General features: G+C 34.9%; 1 protein-coding gene across 2 annotated transcripts in view; it reads right to left on the reverse strand.

The window, feature by feature from the left end:
• UGGT2 (UDP-glucose glycoprotein glucosyltransferase 2) overlaps window positions 1-17677 on the reverse strand; it is a 77333-nt gene that overhangs the window by 38158 nt on the left and 21498 nt on the right. For both annotated transcript variants that reach the window (XM_059466509.1, XM_059466510.1), the window contains exons 9-17: window positions 15701-15800; window positions 11871-11931; window positions 9035-9126; window positions 7943-8093; window positions 6849-6968; window positions 4640-4725; window positions 2941-3076; window positions 1280-1411; window positions 407-571 (exon numbers count right to left, since the gene is read on the reverse strand). In XM_059466509.1, the coding sequence (XP_059322492.1) occupies window positions 407-571; window positions 1280-1411; window positions 2941-3076; window positions 4640-4725; window positions 6849-6968; window positions 7943-8093; window positions 9035-9126; window positions 11871-11931; window positions 15701-15800 (1043 nt within the window). The remainder of the gene's footprint in view (window positions 1-406; window positions 572-1279; window positions 1412-2940; window positions 3077-4639; window positions 4726-6848; window positions 6969-7942; window positions 8094-9034; window positions 9127-11870; window positions 11932-15700; window positions 15801-17677) is intronic.

Raw genomic sequence — 17677 nt, forward strand, 5'->3', positions numbered from 1 at the left:
TTTCAAAACAAACAAACACCAAGTATTTGTATAATCTTTCAGCTGAGCTTAAAGTTTCTATACACATCAAGTTATGGACAATGTCAGGTCAAAACCATATAAATGTCACACAGATAGCATTTCAAAATACCAAATATACATTTTTCAATGAACAACTGCAGTACATCCTCAGTTTCTGGTGGAAGAATTCCATATAATGACTATATGCTTAGCTGATCCTTCAGCCTTGAATAATTTCAATATACTCTTTCAAAACCACGACCACAAATGATGGTAACGATGTAATTGCAGGTGCAATATTACTAATTTCAAGCCATCTCATAAAAAACCATAATATATAAACATGACTGAAACAATTCACTGTCAAATGCTCCACCCTACACTCGTTCAGAAATGTGAAGCATACCATGAACACTGCCCGCTGGAAGAAGCCGGTGGCATCAAAAATCCTCTGAAGAATGAGGGTCTCCAGCTCTGCCGCATCCATCTCCTCTCTGGGAAAGGGCACGCCATTAAACAGCGCCTGAGGCAGTGGGCCCAGGCCACTCTTCTTGTAAAAGGTTGCTCCTGCCTGATCAGATCAGAAATATCACAGGATTAAACAGACTGTGGCTGACCGTAGTAAAAAAATGAAACTAGTATCAAGAGAGGATGAGCTCTAATCTCCAAGCACGCTTCACTGTCACACCTTGTCGTCAGTGGCAGGGACAAAACAAAGTGTCTGGAAACCTTATGGGACAGATGGGACTCATTTGTCAAACAGAATGACAAAGGAAATTATAGATCCATATACTTTGTTGTGAACTTTTGCTTTAACATCTTGCTGAGAAATTGTTTTTCATTTTGCTTAACATTCTAGATTATTCTTTTATTTTAAATAAAAATATAAATGAAGCAAATAACATCAGAGAAGAACCCCGAGACAGTCAAAGATGCTTTTACCAAAGAAAGAACCCTAAAAAAGTCAAAAGGTTTTTATGTTTGTAAGTCAAGCTTTATTTGAGAAGAAAGCAGAATTCAAGAGACACCCCTTGACATGCCTACTAGAAAAATACTTGTGGCTCCTGAAAGCAGCAGGCAAGAGTAAACTTTCATAGTAAGAGTAGTAATGCAGTAACCTTTACAACATTTCCATTAATGACTGAATGGTGGCTGAAGACAAATTTTACTCAAAGGTGCTGTATTTACTTGCTTTAATATTTAGCAATCCTTCAACTTAGTAAATGCATTGAGTTGTATACACTGCAGTACTTTTTCCTGAGCACAGCTCTCAACGTACCTTCCTCCCTTCATCGTATTCAGAATGAACAGCCAGGATACTCTGAACATCAGCATGGGGGTACTCACTCCTAAGAACATGTTTCACATCATCCACTGTCAGAACATTCCCATCTTTCACTTCATGGTACATCTGCAAGAATTATAATCAAAAGAAATTAAAAAATGTAGCAAGTTGTCAAACCTGATAAAATTAATAGAAGTAAATAAACAATAAATAAGTATAAAGTTTTTATAGTGTGCTAGCAAATTTTATACTGGTATAATTTCATATTGCTTTTATTGCTGTATTGCAGTTTTTATACTGCTTTACTAATTAATACTATTGCACATACGCACAATTTTTTATTAGAGCACTGTCCTGATTGATGTATTATTACACCTTTAGTCTAAATCTGAAGTAGCCAAAGAAATACACCTATGTGAGCTACATGTGAAAGGTTATTTCCCTCTACTAATTACAGAGGTAATCTAAATTCTCTCTATAAACTAACATGGATAGTTACGTGAATCCATATTAATCCAAGCCTAAACTAGTCAGTGATAATTTTTCCAAAGTGATAATTTTTCCTTACCAATGTTATTTAATTTCATAGAATAGTATTTTATTACTTTCATTATACATAGAATAAAAATTTGAAGTGAAAATGATTCTTTTGTCTTCAAATGAGGAACAATGTTTTCCTCTATAGCTCTGAATAGCTCGAACTTTATATTATTGCTTCTATTTTTGTTAACTTTCAATTATATTTATCATCCCCCCTTATATTATGAAACAAAGTAAAGAGAGGAATACAACATTTTAAAAAGCACACTGTGAATTATACTTTTTGATCTAGTCCTGGATAATTGTTACACATGCATGTCAGCTCCCTAACATTTGTTGGTTTCTCTTCCAAGGTAGTCCTAGTTACTTCAATTCCTTCAATGTTAAGCTCTCTAAGTTTGTCCATGACACCATGACATTTTCTAGGCACTAAACATAAAACCAGAAAACAAATGGAAGAAAAATTGTTATGTATAAATACCATATTCTCTAACTTTTACCCACAGAGCCTTTACATAGATGGCTCACATTATTTCTCCTCCAATCACCTCTCATCTCTGAAATTCCTGTCTTATAAGAATCTGCATTCTCTCACAAAGTTAATCTGCCTCATTAAGGTGCAAATCTGGAATACTTCTATGCTTTCTGCACCCATGGACAGCTCAAGCATGAGAAAAGAAGAGAAATTATCTTATTGTTTCACTTCCTACACTAGACAATAAGAAAAGGTTTTTCAAATCTTACAGGACTGCCAAAGTGACATTAAAATCCCTGTACTACAAAATACACAGAACACAAAGACAGGCCCATTATGTTAACATTAATACAAAATATTTTTTCATAATAATAACAGCCGAAAGGCATGCACCTACTTTTTTTATATTATTGAAGAAAACCTGTTGATAGGCAAAATTACAAGAGCAAATCTGTTGATGCAAGAGGAAAGTATTTCTGCAAATAACTCTATAGACTGTTAATGCTATACATGCTTTTAATACTTCATTTCTGCATAAAGTAAATCCATACATCTCATGTTATCACAAGACAGCAAGACCCTAACTATTAATAAATTATAAACCAGAAGTAAATAGATGATTTCTTATCAAAGAACTAACATTAATTATCGACATAAAGGCCTGAGAGGTGTCAGATTCCTCTGCAATGTAATTAAAACTTCTCCAAAGAGCTACTCCAGCATCTTCATTTCCATCAATTTCTTCTTGTGTACTTAAAATAAAAACTATTCCAATTCTATAAAAAAAAATAAAAAGAGATCATACATTTTAACACAATATCTGCTTCACACAAATTCTAACACAAACACAAAAGAACAAAATGTTTGCATTCAAGCGATCTGCCCAGCACGTAGAGATAAAAACCCTGTACCTGGGTGGTGTTCCATGACTGTGTGGTGACACAGGATCCCAGCCATGCATCCTTCATCAGCTCCACAGTATGCTTACCTTACCAACTATGTACTGACTTTACATATACCTTTTACAACTGACAATAATTGAGATTTCTGTGAGTCAATAGGGTTTAATCACAGTACCTTCTCTCCTTACCTGTATGAAGGTCTTGATTCTTTACATTCCTGCCATCATCTCTTAATGGCTTAAGTCTTTGTTTAGTCTGGGCATTCCCTGTCTTTTATTTTTCCTGACAGGGATATCTTGAGTGGATGCATGAAGACAGTGCTGGGGTACTGATGTCCCATCATCAGTGTGTGCTGTTCCTACCAGCCCTTCTCTCAACCCTTGAACCTTCTGGGCTTTCCATCACCCTGACACTGCTGTTCATTTTCTACTCACATTGGTTTTAAACACACCTACTACTAACCCCTATATTTCCAATTAATGAAAGAAAACCCAAAGGAATATGAGGCTTGGGAGGGAAAAAGGCCTATTGGAGGTGCTTCATTGATACTGTTTTCATGTAAAAAGCCTGGATGAGACCAGGCCATACTATGGTCCCTTCCAACCCAAACCTTATACTGTACTTATGGTCCCTTCCAACCCAAACCCTTCTGTGAAGACACACAGAACACTGCAATCTGTCTTTCATTATGCTTTTGTAATTGAATGGTAAAAAATTAAGAAAAGCAACTACAAAAAAAGATCAGAACTAGTAAAATTTTAAAGTAAAATGAAACACCTGTAATTTCTTGAGGACACAAAAAGCCATTTCACAGGAGAATTTTAAATATTGAACATGCAATTCATCTTGCTGAACTTTGGATATTCTTTTATAAACTGTGGAAATAAACAGCCATTTCTGAGACCAATTCTTTTTTTTTTTTTTACAACTAGGTATCTCAGATCAACCAGACTCTTCCTCAGAAGTTTCTCTCTCTCAAATGATGTTCACTTTCAGAAATTCAAAACTCTATAAGGATAATCTCACTTTGGTCTTTAAGAGTGTATATTGAAACAACATTAGATAAGGCAACCGCAATTGAAAGAACTGAATTTTAAAAATTCCCTGAAAGCATGCTTTACATAACAAATATTTTTATTAGAATGCAACTTCTCAAGGGCACCCAGTGGGACTATTTGACAATATAAATTTTTATCAAACTTTTGCAGTTCATTCACACACACTCACGTATATTTTACCTTGCAATCTATTTGCTTAAGAATACTTAATACCTGAGTAAGCTTGACACAAATGGGTAACCAGTGTGCCTTATTAGAATGTTGTTGCATTGGATTTAACTCAAATTCGCATCCTCACCTAGTGGAATAGAAAATTAAGAAGGAAAAAGGAAGAATTCTTTTTTAAATATTTTTCCTCAAGACTTTCAGTTTTCCTTACCTAAGTGGTACATCATGATGATAGAATAATTCTGCCAGCTTCATATAATCACCAGTATCTTCTTGGATAGGATCAACAAAAAGTACCTAAGAAGAAAAAACATATCAGGTATCCAATATTTATTCTTGATATCTGGTTTTATTTTTTCTTCAGACATAAAATCTAAGACAAGAACATTAATTTCCAAAGGACCTGTACGCCCCAGCTGTTTTCAATTTTTTTAGAGCATTCATTGTAAGAAAACATTAAGACTATAAATGAAAATAATATCAGAATTAAGGAATTTGGACCAAACAGTGAAAATAGGATTTAACCATTCAGTGAACTTCAAATGAAGTGATCCAACTTTTCTTCTTTGAAAGACTCTGTGCCATTGCATTGTATTTATTAATAAACTCCATATTTATTTTAGAAAGATATAGTACTGAGTTTTCTGTTACATCTTCTAACAAACTCTCTTCTGTTGTGAAAACCAAACAAAAATAAATCAACAATATTTTGGCTGCAAACTTCAAGCAAAAAATTGAGCTTTTGGGAAGATTTTTTCCTTCCTGTCTCACCTATCTTTGTATTCACTCTTTCACTTAGTGTAGCTTGGAGTATAAATTCAGATCTGTCAGGCATGCACAGAATTTAAAAGTGGGATGTGTCTGCATAGGCAAAATATCCTTATGTAGCTTTAACTGGACATCTGTACCTCATTTATTCAACTTTGCACTGCAAACTCCCCTCACAATTCATCAAATTTACTAGAGTAGCTGAAATGAAGCAGAGTAACTTGAAAAATTTTGAACACTCCCCTTCAGATTATAATGAAATGGTGTGTTATAGATTTCTACAACTCTTATATTTAACCCTGAACACGTAATGTGATCTACTTCATTAAACACGTTACACTTCATTATAAACATACACTTCTTAATTACCTATTGCTGGTATTTTCATTGTCTTTTTTACACACAAACTTTGCATCACTTCAGGCAACTACATCGGGGGAAGCTTTGCAGAGGACAGCAGGCTGAGTGGTGCAGCTGACACACGGGAAGGAGTGGAAGCCATTCAGAGGGACCTGGACAGGCTCAAGAAGTGCATCCATGGGAACCTCACAAGTTTCAACAAGGCCAAGTACAAAGTGCTGCATCTAGGCTGGGGCAACTCCAGTTTATCCACACAGGCTGAGGGATGAACAGATCAAGAACAGCCCTGCCAAGAAGGACTTAGGAGTTGCTGGGGGATGAGAGGTTGGACTTGAGCCGGCAGTGTGCACTCACAGCCCAGAAACACAAACATGTCCTGGGCTGCATCCAAAGCAGTGTGGGGGCATGGCCAGGGAGGGGATTCTGTCCCTGTGCCATGGTGAGACACCATGGAAAGATATGGGCCTCAAGCAGATCCAAAGAAGGGCCACAAAAACAATCAGAATCTGGAGCACCTCTCCTATGAGCACAGGGAGACTTACAAGAAGGAGATGGCTCTTTTTACCAGTAGAAGAGACGCTGTAGTGATAGAACAAGAGGCAGCAGTTTTAAACTAGAAGAGGGCAGATTTTGACTGAATATGAAGAAATGAAGATAGTGAGACACCAAAGGTGTCAAAGGGGAACTGATTGCTCAGACAACTGTGGATGGTGTTAACCACCATTTAAATTGTCAAAGAACGGGCTGGATGAAGTTTTGGTCCCTGGTCATTGCAGGAGAGCTGGACTAGATAACTTTTAATGAGCCATTACAACCCAAACCATTTTATGATTCTATGGTTCATAAGATTTCCTTTTGTACTTTTCATTGAAATCAGCAATAGCTGCTTCCCTAGCTTACTAAATGACACAGAATCCTATTTACAGAGGAAAAAATAAGCTACAAGAAAATAACCAGTATGCTTCATAACTTAAATATCTTTGTACCTCAGTTTACCATCTCTAAAGCATGGACAGCTATCATTACCATCCTTCATGCTTTGATAGTAATGAATTTTCTATGTGTAGCATGGAAAGGAATATAAAAACTATTCACAAAACAGTGCCCAAATTCATCTGCAAATCAAACTAACAACCACATATGACTCCCTAGATAAAGCAGTATTCACTACTCTTAGCAGATCCACATAGAAAACTTAACAATAAATCTAAAATGTGTATTTTTTAATAAATTTTCTGCCCACATATTAACATTTACATATGCAAAAAAACCCCCAAAGTTCTCCAACTTACCAAATTATATAAATTTCGTCTAATCTCATGTAAAAATCCAGGAAATGAGGGTTTTAGCAGTTCCTGATAGCTTTCAGGCCATGTGCTATAGCTGTGATCTTGTTCTATATTATTAATCCACTAAAACAAAAAAAAAGCTGCCATTTAGAAAACATGCATCGAACACTGAGAGAAATAAGTGGGCATAATAACACTACAAAATGTCTCCCTTTCTTTTGTTAAATAATAACAGGAAATAGATTCTAAATTTTATCTTCATTTTTTCTTTTTAATCAAACTGTTTTTATCTGCAGTACACAATAAAACTAATACTGTATAGAAAAGGAAAAAGGACCATTAGTACTGTGTAAAAGGATGTGAATAAAACCATTTTTTTTCAACAGTGAAATTACTTTCACAATACAAGCATCAGAACAATGTATCACACAGATGTGTGTAACACAGCACAACCATCTTGTAATCCATGTACAGTATTTATCTTCAGAGTGCAGCAACAGAACTTTAGATAGATCAAAATAGCCAATTAACATGTGGCTGATCTGTTCTAGTCCCTTCTGTTCAAGCTGGGGCAAACAGAAGAGTGAAATGTGGCTCCTTCAGGTGCAAGAAAGTAATATTTTAGTGCTGTAGTGGTTTTGGTTTGTGCATTTTATCCTCGTGCATAACCTCTGTAATGAAACCTGTGTAAATTTTGAAGAAGGGTAAAAATGACAGTCATTGGACAGCTAGAAATAAATATATTAAGTGGCCCAAAATTCACTTAGAAGTCTTGCATAATGACATATTATGTAGTATTATGTAGCTACATTAATTGATATAAAGGACAAATTGTATAGTTTGGAGTGTGCAACTACTCTAAATATATTTTTCTTTTCCTTTAAACACACTATATCTTCATATTTTAATAAGGTAAAATCTAGAGAAAATTACTCATAAAAGTATTGAAGGAATATTATCCTTGAAAACATTTTAAACTGCTAATTGATCTATGGCCTTATGAAGAGTATTTCAACTGTAGTAAAAAAAAGAAAAACTGTTTCATACAGAGAATTATCAAAGCTGTAATCTCTAAATAAATAACTTTAGTTACTTACTATTATTGAAGAGTGACGAATATCTAGTGCATAGTTATTATCTGTTGGATGTACATGCAACCTCATAAATTTACTCAGGGTCTCCCCTTTGATTCGAAGTTCATGAAGGCCATGCATCACTTTTCCTTCCAGTTTAAGAGTCTCTAAAATGCTTTTCCAGGAAGATAAAGTACATAATGTCTACAAAGATCTCTTGTCATGACATAAAAATTATTTTTAGAACTAAAAACAGTCTTCATGTTAATAGTCTTAGGAATGTTTTCTCTTTATATTCTCCTACAGCCTAATGTTTAAAACAACATCAGTTAATAACACTATGCCTTTATGTTATTCCAAAACATATTTACAAGAGATTATACAATTCTTTAATTCACTTAGATCTATTTTATACAAAGCAATTTTATCCATCCTTAGTAAGAAGTGGCAGGACAGCAGAGTGAAAGCTTTCTTACTGCACTGTCCTACCCGAGGCAGAAATCCATCCAAGCTGGGATACCCTAAGAAGCAGCTTTGCAAGTGAGCAGAGAAGCAAACAACAAGTGATGGAGACACAGACGAACTCTAAGCCTGTATCATGGCAGAACTCAGATCAAACACACAGCCACAAGCTAAAACCTCCCAGAAGACCCAATGGGACTCTGGACCATCTGCTGCAATCTGAAAGTTCACATTTGAGAATAAAAAACCCCTGAAGTACTCCACAGCAGCAAGATGGAAAGACTTTGTGACTGCCTCCATGTCTGTATGTTCCTGATTGTTAAGTAACAGGGATATGAAAGCATTACTTACTTTTTTATAAAGTGCTTTCCACAACTTTTTAGAAGCACATGTTAGATTCCTTTCATTTCCAAACTAATTTGACATGGTGAGTTGTAAAATTATAGGCAAAAAAGAAAACATATTCCAAGAGAAAAGGCTATTCTCAACTACTTATAAAATGTCCATACCCAAAGCAAAACCACTGTTAATCAGTATTCCTCCTACTGGAACGCTTCCTTTTCCCAAAATGCAACAGGTGAGATTAGGACCATGAGCACAACTCCCCAGGATTATCAGTAAGTCTGTGACCTTCAAACAAAATGTACATCTTACCTAAAGGGATCTTGAAAATCCAGATCAATATTAAGGCCATTTAGAAATAAACGTGCTTCTCCAGGTTGAATTCCAAGTGTTTCATGGAAATGCTAAAAAGTAAAAAGTACTGCTTACTTATTTAGGTATATGTCTACACTAACATATATAAACACACTAACATATATCAACACATGTGAAACAGACACATCAAATCTCTTCCACACAATTTCTTTTTTTATCTGAGTGTTGGAAAAAATAATGACCACATATTTTATGAGTGCTATTTAACACACTTCTGATGTACAGATACAAATGAAAACAACCTACCTATACAAGGCAGACAAAAGGACATTCCCAGTGTTTGCCAACAGAAAGTGAAAATACACACATACAGAAATACAGCTTGTAAGTTTATAAATTATTTCTATATATCCATTCAGCAAAGGGAAACCTTACGTGTGTCCCTCCACTTGAAACCAGCTTTCTCAATTACTTAATATCTCTCAATTCTGAAAAACCTGTAGTTGAATTGTTTCAGGAAATTAGGAAAAACAGACTAGAAACTTAATATCTCATCTAACAAAGGGACTATGGAAAGAACACAGATGAGAAAGGGATAGAATCTTTGCTTGGCAAAGAAGAAAAGATCCACAACAAACAAATACAAGAGGAAGGTGGTATTTAGGGAGTAAAGCATGTATTATCATTTTCCTACAGAGAGCTCTGAGGCACAACACCATTCAGTCTGTAGCAAGATAAGTGACAGGAGCAACAGCAGCAGTGTATTCTAACTCATGACAGAAGGAGCAGTCAGATTTCCAGATCTGCCTTAATTCCCAACAGAGAAATAGAAAACACAAAAAATACACAAGAGAAAGATGTAATTTTTCCCAATTTAGCTCTCACTTGCTAAGCAAAGTAAGTGTGAACAAAAACTGTACTTTAAGAAAAGCATGCCTACAGCAAGCAACTTGGGCTCAGTATATCACTCCTGATATAAACCTGTAACTGGACAAATGAGAGCAAAAATAAGAGAACATTGAAAATAGTATCATTTCTGTAAAGCAGTGTGGTTACTTTCACACAGTTAAATGTAAGTAGGAAATGCAAATAGGAAAAGAACTGAGCTGAACTGCACAATGGTTAAGGTTGGAAGGGATCACAGTGTGTCATCTGGTCCCATCTTCCTCTCAAAACAAGGTCATCCTAAAGCACACTGCACAGGATAGTGTCCAGATATGCATTCCTGAATATCTCCAGTGAGGGATACTCCACACCCTCTCTGGGCAGTCTGTTCCAGTGCTCAAGCATTCACAAAGTAAAGAACTTCTGCCTCATGTTCAGGTGGAACTGCCCCACTCATCAGTTTGTGCCCGTTGCCTCTTGTCCTATTGCTCAGCACCACAGAGAAGAGCCTGGCTCCATCTCCTGGACACCCTCCCTTCAGATACTTAGAGTTATCCATAAATCAGAGGTAAAGCTCTTAATACAATTTTGATGCTAGATATTTGATTGTCTAGAAGTGCATTGACTTTGTCATAAAAATGCTAATGGAAGGAGTCTTCAGGCATCCAACACTAGAATTTAAGGCTGATAATATTCATGTAATATTTTCTTGATAAACTTCACCAAATTACTGCATTGCAAGTTGTGAGTTCAGTTTAATGAGATTTTATTTTTTTCTTTTATCTATAGCAGTTCTTTGTCTATTTCTTGCTTAGGTATCAACTCATTACACCTAAATCATCACATGTCTTTCACTTTTAATAATTTTATTTCCTCCCATTGCATTTCCTATTCAACTTTCATTATCTTGAGAGGGAATCATCCAGTTACACACAGCATGGGATCATATCTCTCCTGCTGCTAGATGGATGTACTGCAGTTCAAGAATGCACATGACAATTTATTGTGCTCAAGCAGCACTGTTCAGGAAGTTTCTTTACTTTAATTCAACAAATTTTAGCTTTTAGCTGTCTAAAGGCCTTTAGACTACAGGAAGGATGTGACCTCACATGAAATTAAAACTTAGTGTGATAGGTGCATAAAATCCTCCTAATGTAGTTAATACATCAATGGAATCATAGGAGCGATTCAGCTGACCAACCACACACATCCATTGTAATTTGTTTCAGAGTCAAATTTTAAGTTACTTCTCCCAATCATTTCATTTGACCAGTCATTGATGTCATTTCACATGACCAGTCCTACAAGAATTGTGCCTAACATTTAACTGCAACACTCCACTTGAAAGAAAAAATCCAAACTGAACAGAGACAGACGTAACAAATTGAACAAATATTAAGTGGCATCTCAGAAAAAATCTCAGATCAGTCAAAATCACAGGAACAGGGACTCCTCACATGGAACAAGGCACAAAAAGATGCAGTGAATCAAGGATGAAAACAAAACTACCATCTGACACAAATGATGTTCAAAACACCTTGCAGAATAACTGCATGTGTGATTCTGGGAGTGTGGAAATCTTAAAGTTTGCATTTGCTGACCATAATATAAGCAGCAGGCTTAGATTCAACACCAAAGCCATAGAAAAAGTAACTGATACCTATTTTGCTTTCCCAGCACACAATCTGTGACTCAACACTCCATGAAAATTGTTTGGCCTTTCCTAATTCTGTAAAACCAAAAGAGAGAATGGAGAAAGTTTCACGAATAGCAGAAAGTGAAATACTTGAATTACATATTTAAATGTTACCTGTCTCACAATACATTTTTAAAACGATTAGCTCTTTTTCTTTAACAAAAACCATGAAAGTTGCTACAGTAAAAAAAATCTCTAAAAGCAGCAATACAATAATAGTTCAAATGTCCATTGGAAGAAATAAAAACAAACCTTCTGATTTGCTTCTATTTCATTTTGCATTTTCTTGTCTACAGGTACTCTTGTCAATGATCTGTTAAAATAAAATATTTCTATCAGTCAACCACCATATTTTTAAAAGAGCATTATTTTATATTAAATTGGTATTTTAATTAAACATCCAATGCACTGTAACTGAAGAATGCTGTAATTAAGTCTTAAAAAGAAGAGTAATGCAGTATCATAAATACTGAATTTTTAAGACAAATATAGGTCTCCTTTACTCTAGTAAACCCACGTTTCAGATTCAGGCTAGTTTTCTTTTTTTTGCACTAATATCATCAATGTATTTTTTACCACTCTCAATCTTTCCTCATGGCTTATTTTTCTGGATGTATGTTATAAAAAAGTAAGTTGTTTGGTCATCTAAATTATTACCTGAATACATACCAAATTTGCATATTTTAAGTTAATATTACTGTCTCCATGGTACTCAACTTTACAGCATGGAGAGCCACAGATTTGTCTGGACAAAGGCAAGGAAAGCATGCAAACAATGACCACTTTAAAATTAGCTGAGACTTAGAAAAAAGATATTTGCAGATAGAGACCCTTAAAAATGTTAAGCATTCACAGACAGAAAAAGTTTTAGTTTCCTCAGTAATTCCATCTTTTGAAGGTAACACATGAATTTGTCTTTTTTACCTCTGATGAATGTTCTGGAAGACTATTTTATCTTCCCCGGCCACACTGTATTGTATGTGAAGTTTATAATTATCAGGCTTATCATAAAACACTTCCAGAGACAAATTAATCTCTCCATGTTTTAAAAAAACCTAAACCATATTAACTAAATCTGACTGTCCTCACAAATGCCAAAATAAATGTTCTAGTTGCCTATATGAACATTTTTTTTTCAAAACAGGACTGCACATGTTTTAGCAAATTTGTCCAGGGCTTCAAGAAAAACTGGAATCATCTTAAACCTGAAAGTTAACTAAGCAAACCGAGAATGACCCTGCTAAGCCAGTTTCAAACTTGTGGAAAATAAAGCATTTAATAATATAAATTCTCATCTCCCCCCTAAAGAAACTGATTTAGAATAGATCTTGCCAGTATACTCCACATTTCTCACAATATGTCAGAAATAAGACATAAAATCAGTTTACTTTAATTAACTATTCAAGCTTTCCAGACCACCAAAGAGACATACTGTAGGAGCAAACAGTATCATTTCTAAGCTTGGTATTAGAGAGTTCAGAAGTAAAAAAAATTCAAAAAATACTTTAAAAACCTGAATTTTATCATGCTGAACTCAACAAAAATAGTAGGGCCAGCAACTGTCAGAAGCACACTGGGTTGATAAAAATGCACAGATAAAAAGGACAACCTGTAGATATCCAAATGGCTCCTACTGTGAGTAGTTGGGCAGAAAAATAAAACATAAATGGTAAAATAATAAAGAAGACAAAGGAAAATATAAAGGTGGTCCAATATTAGCAAGGAAGTAAAATATCCATCAGCAAAAGATAAGCTTTAGATAGTTGTTCTAGTAATAGGAAAGCAATGCAAGGAATCATTGAACAGTTCCTTGTTCATGCATGGCAGCTGACATTGCAGGATTTCAGCATAATTTTATGGAGAAAGTGTGATGGTTGACCCGTGAAAAGGACACCCTACCAACCTGAGGTAGGTTTTTGTTTTTGTAATTGTCAAGTGAAAGACTAACTAAAGAGAAAACACTTCAGTGGCTGAAAGTAAATGAATGCTATTTATCTTTCTACATGATGTAGGAATGTTCTTGAATCACCTTGAAGTTGAAATATTCTCTATAATTTCATGCATCTTTATTCTTACCTGGAAGAGCGTGTAGCCATATAGAATCAAAGGTTGAGGGGATAAAAGGGAACCTTTCACAGGGTCATATGTTAACATTTGTGAATGATTAATAAATAGCAAGCAACAGAGCATTATAATACCTAATTATATGCTCTTCAAGAATGCAATAATAGGACAAGTATACAACAAATCAAAGATGAAAAATACCTTATAAAATGAATTATCAAAATGTTGCCATGACATATATCAGCTGGTACACTGTCTACATCTGATGACATTTTGTAAAATCTACCTCAGACTAACCTTTTCAACTGGAAATACTGAGACACAAAAATACAGGTGGTAAATTAGAATATGAAAGAAAATTTCAGAGGAATGGTATATTAATTTTTTTTAAGGTCTAGGGAACCCTGTTTTTTAAGAAACATGCAGTATTTTATTTTCATTACTACAGTTCTAAAATTTGCATACAGCCTTCTTCAACCAAATTTTGTGTAAAAAAATGGTTGTTTTCATATAAAACTGTCTGAAACTTACACAGTTAAAAATATTATTATTATAATGATTGGCTATTTATCTAAAGTGACTAAGCAATATCTCTTCATTTCCTGTTTATTCTAGTTTTGTTTTTTTTCCAAACTAGTGTTTTGATTCATCAGGTTAAGCATGATTAGACTATTAATGAAATTTAGTCTGTGCACTATTTACACAATGACCCTTTAAGCTGTCAATGTAGATCTACTAAATTTAAGTTATTTAAATATTTGTAATCTCTCATGTTAAAACAACATGCTAGATTAGCATGTTAGAATAAGTCATGTAAGACAGAAACAGTGATTCCCCTTTTAACAATTTTAAAGTATTGTTATACTTTTACCCAGAAAATACTTGAAGAGTAGGTGAATTGAGCTCTCGAATGCCACAAATACACAACGGGAGTTGGAGTGGAATGTAACGATTTAATGACTTGTAAAATCCATGATTTAAATGTCACCTGGCACACTTCAAAATGACTTTTTTCCTGTCCTTTAAAGAACAGAACTGGACTTGAAGTTTGACATTAAGTACGCTTCCACTATCTCCGACTGGAAAGCTGAATTTTCTGATTGCTAATCTAAGTGCAAACTTATACCATACTATTTCATAATAATTATGCTTCAGGCATTTTAAAAGGCATTTTGCTTCCTTGACACAAGATGTTACAATGGTAATTTTTCCATTATGGTGTAGATTTTCTCCAACAGACAATCAGGGGTGACAAAGAAATACTGTGATAATTAAACAAGAGTGGCAAAATGTGAAAGCACGCTGCGTTAAGAACCCTATTTAGCATCATATTTAATTCAGTAATTCAAGCAAATATTGCTGATAGGATTACATGAAGAACTTAACAAGTATGAAGAAAAGCATTTCTCAACTACAGTACTACTGGCTTACAAGAAGAACAATTTTTCATATTCAGATAGCTAAAATCACAACATGTCCATTTATTTAATATAGTCTTTTGAACTTTTATTTAGTAATCTGTTATGGAAGACAGATCTTTCCCAGTAAGAACACTACCATACAACAGCCAGGACCCAATCTCAACAGCAACATTGTGCTTAGAACTAATGTGTGTGGATCCCCATGAAATTTATTAATGGTATTTTGCCTCTTCCCACTGTGACTAGTTCTGCTACTAATTGAACAGAAGTTTTCACCTGGGAAAATATCAGTCCAGTGAAATCCATGAGAACTAAGAAATGATTAGCATGTCCTAAAGTAATAGTAATTAGCATAGCCTCAAGTAATGATTAGCATGCCCGCATGGCATCTCCTGCATCAGACAAACATTTAAGAGACTGATCATGAGCTCTCCCTGGAGTTATCTTCTACTCAATGAAATTGCCTGGAATCCATCTAGCAAGCTGTTGAACATGAATATGTGACTGCAGGATTTGGATATAAATCTGTATTACTGTCATTACAGTCAAATACAAACATAAAGATAGCATTTGAAAAAAAAACACTTAATACCATACCTGGCTCTTATTGGGAAGTTCTGAGCAATGTCTTTCATTACCTTTAAGGCGTCATAAACAGGGGCAGACATAATTCGAGTAGCTGCTTGAAAACTAAGATCTAGGATGGGGGAAGAAAAATAAAATTAAAAAAAAAGGAAGGCTGAATCAAAGTGAATAAGACATTCCTAGTTTAGCCTGATAAAATACTTCTTGGATGAAAAAATAGGTGAGCGAGAGGTGGAATGTTAACTTCTATTTCTTAATAATTTTACCAAGAAAAGAAATCAAAAGTAGGTTTCAGGACCCTTTCAACAGGCAAATAAGTTGCGATCTGTTGAAGCCACAACAGCCAACTGCTGCTATTACTGCAGATAGTGAGGAAGCTGTAAACTTGGGTCATACACTTAAAACCCTTCATAAACTGTTAATAATTTCCATTTTATGCTGAACAGCTAGGATCCAAACATTCAAATACCACTGATGCCAACTGACATCTTTTTACCTCCTTGGTTATCTCTGGTCAGGGCAGTCACTTACAGACCTCCCCTTACAGCACCCTAACACAGCTGAGTGCTGTGTAAGGCACCTTGAGCAAAAAGTACTTACTAATTACTTACCTAAGATATAAAAGCTCTTGAAAGACAACTCTTGAATGGTGTTTAGGTTCATTTATAAATAGAAGTATGCCCTATAGCTGAAGTAGTTTTGCTTAAATTTAGCTAGATTTTTACTTTGAAGCTAATTAAAGGAAATCAGAGAGAAGCTGAGCCATTAATTCAGCCACTATAATTAGTCATTAAGAATGATCTAGAGAAAGCACCCTGTCATGTCAGCAGTAAGGGCATCAAAACAACTGCACCAAAAAATGTGGGGGCTGAAGACTGAATATCCTGCACCATAAGCCACTACAAGTCTTCCTGACATAAATTAACAGCATCCCAACACTTAACTACTTTGAACACTAAGAACTGGTTCTTTGGGGAGCAGCACCAGTTTCCTTTTTTATATATGTAGCCATAACACCACAGAAAAGACTACCACCAAACAGAGACATTGTACTGCCTTTTGAAGGCAGGCATTAAAGGGACTGAAGTTTCATGGCTGCTTCAGCTTTAATATCAGCCAAGTGGCATTCAATCACACACAAAAAGAAAAATAGTCCAACCCATTATTTTCTTTTCCAATTTTTTTTCCAAAGTAGATTTCTCAAGAGAACTTTAAAGCAATATTTTTCAATAGTTTTTAATTTTGGACAAAGATAAATCCTGCAGTTGAACTTCACTGATAAGAGACTGCCCGTGAACTACAATTATCTCACACAGCTAATATCAGACTGGACATTGCTAGCAAGCTCTGTAACATCAGGGTCCCAAAAGAAACTGAAGCTCAGATGATTGCTCAGTCTCCTTCACTGCACTAATATAGAGGCAAACTGATCAGGTTGTCCTCTAAAGCTGAAGACCGTAAGAGGGAAAATTTACTTGCATAAACTTGAATATTGTGACATTTTATGAGAGATTTATATTTAATTCAAGCTACTGAGTGTCCTGCAAGTCATCAGCACATAAGCTTTAGCAATCAATGCATTTGTTTTCCTTTTCTACAGGAAAGCTTTCAAAAGCATGTTCTTCCACTTGATATTATGTTTTAAAAAGGCATCGATGTGAACTCCAGTATACTGATAAAATTTATAAATTAAAGGAAACAAGCTGTCCTAACATGTAATTCGTCCTAACCTAGCAGTTGTGTCAAAATTCTATCTTTTGCCTGACTTCCAAAAAAAGTATCTAAAACAAGTGTTAATACCTGAGATGATACATAAGCCAGAAAAACAGGTAATATATCTCTCCATCTTATAAAATTACTTAAATGTTCCTTGAATTTCTAGCATACAATACAAGGTATCAGAACATGCCTTTTAAATACTTAAGATATTAAGGTTTTTTTATGAAATTATGTCCCTTCTTTTAAAAGAAGCTTTTATCATAATGTCAA

The sequence above is a fragment of the Ammospiza nelsoni genome, chromosome 2, assembly GCF_027579445.1.
Source record: "Ammospiza nelsoni isolate bAmmNel1 chromosome 2, bAmmNel1.pri, whole genome shotgun sequence".
In the NCBI taxonomy this organism is placed as follows: Eukaryota; Metazoa; Chordata; class Aves; order Passeriformes; family Passerellidae; genus Ammospiza; species Ammospiza nelsoni.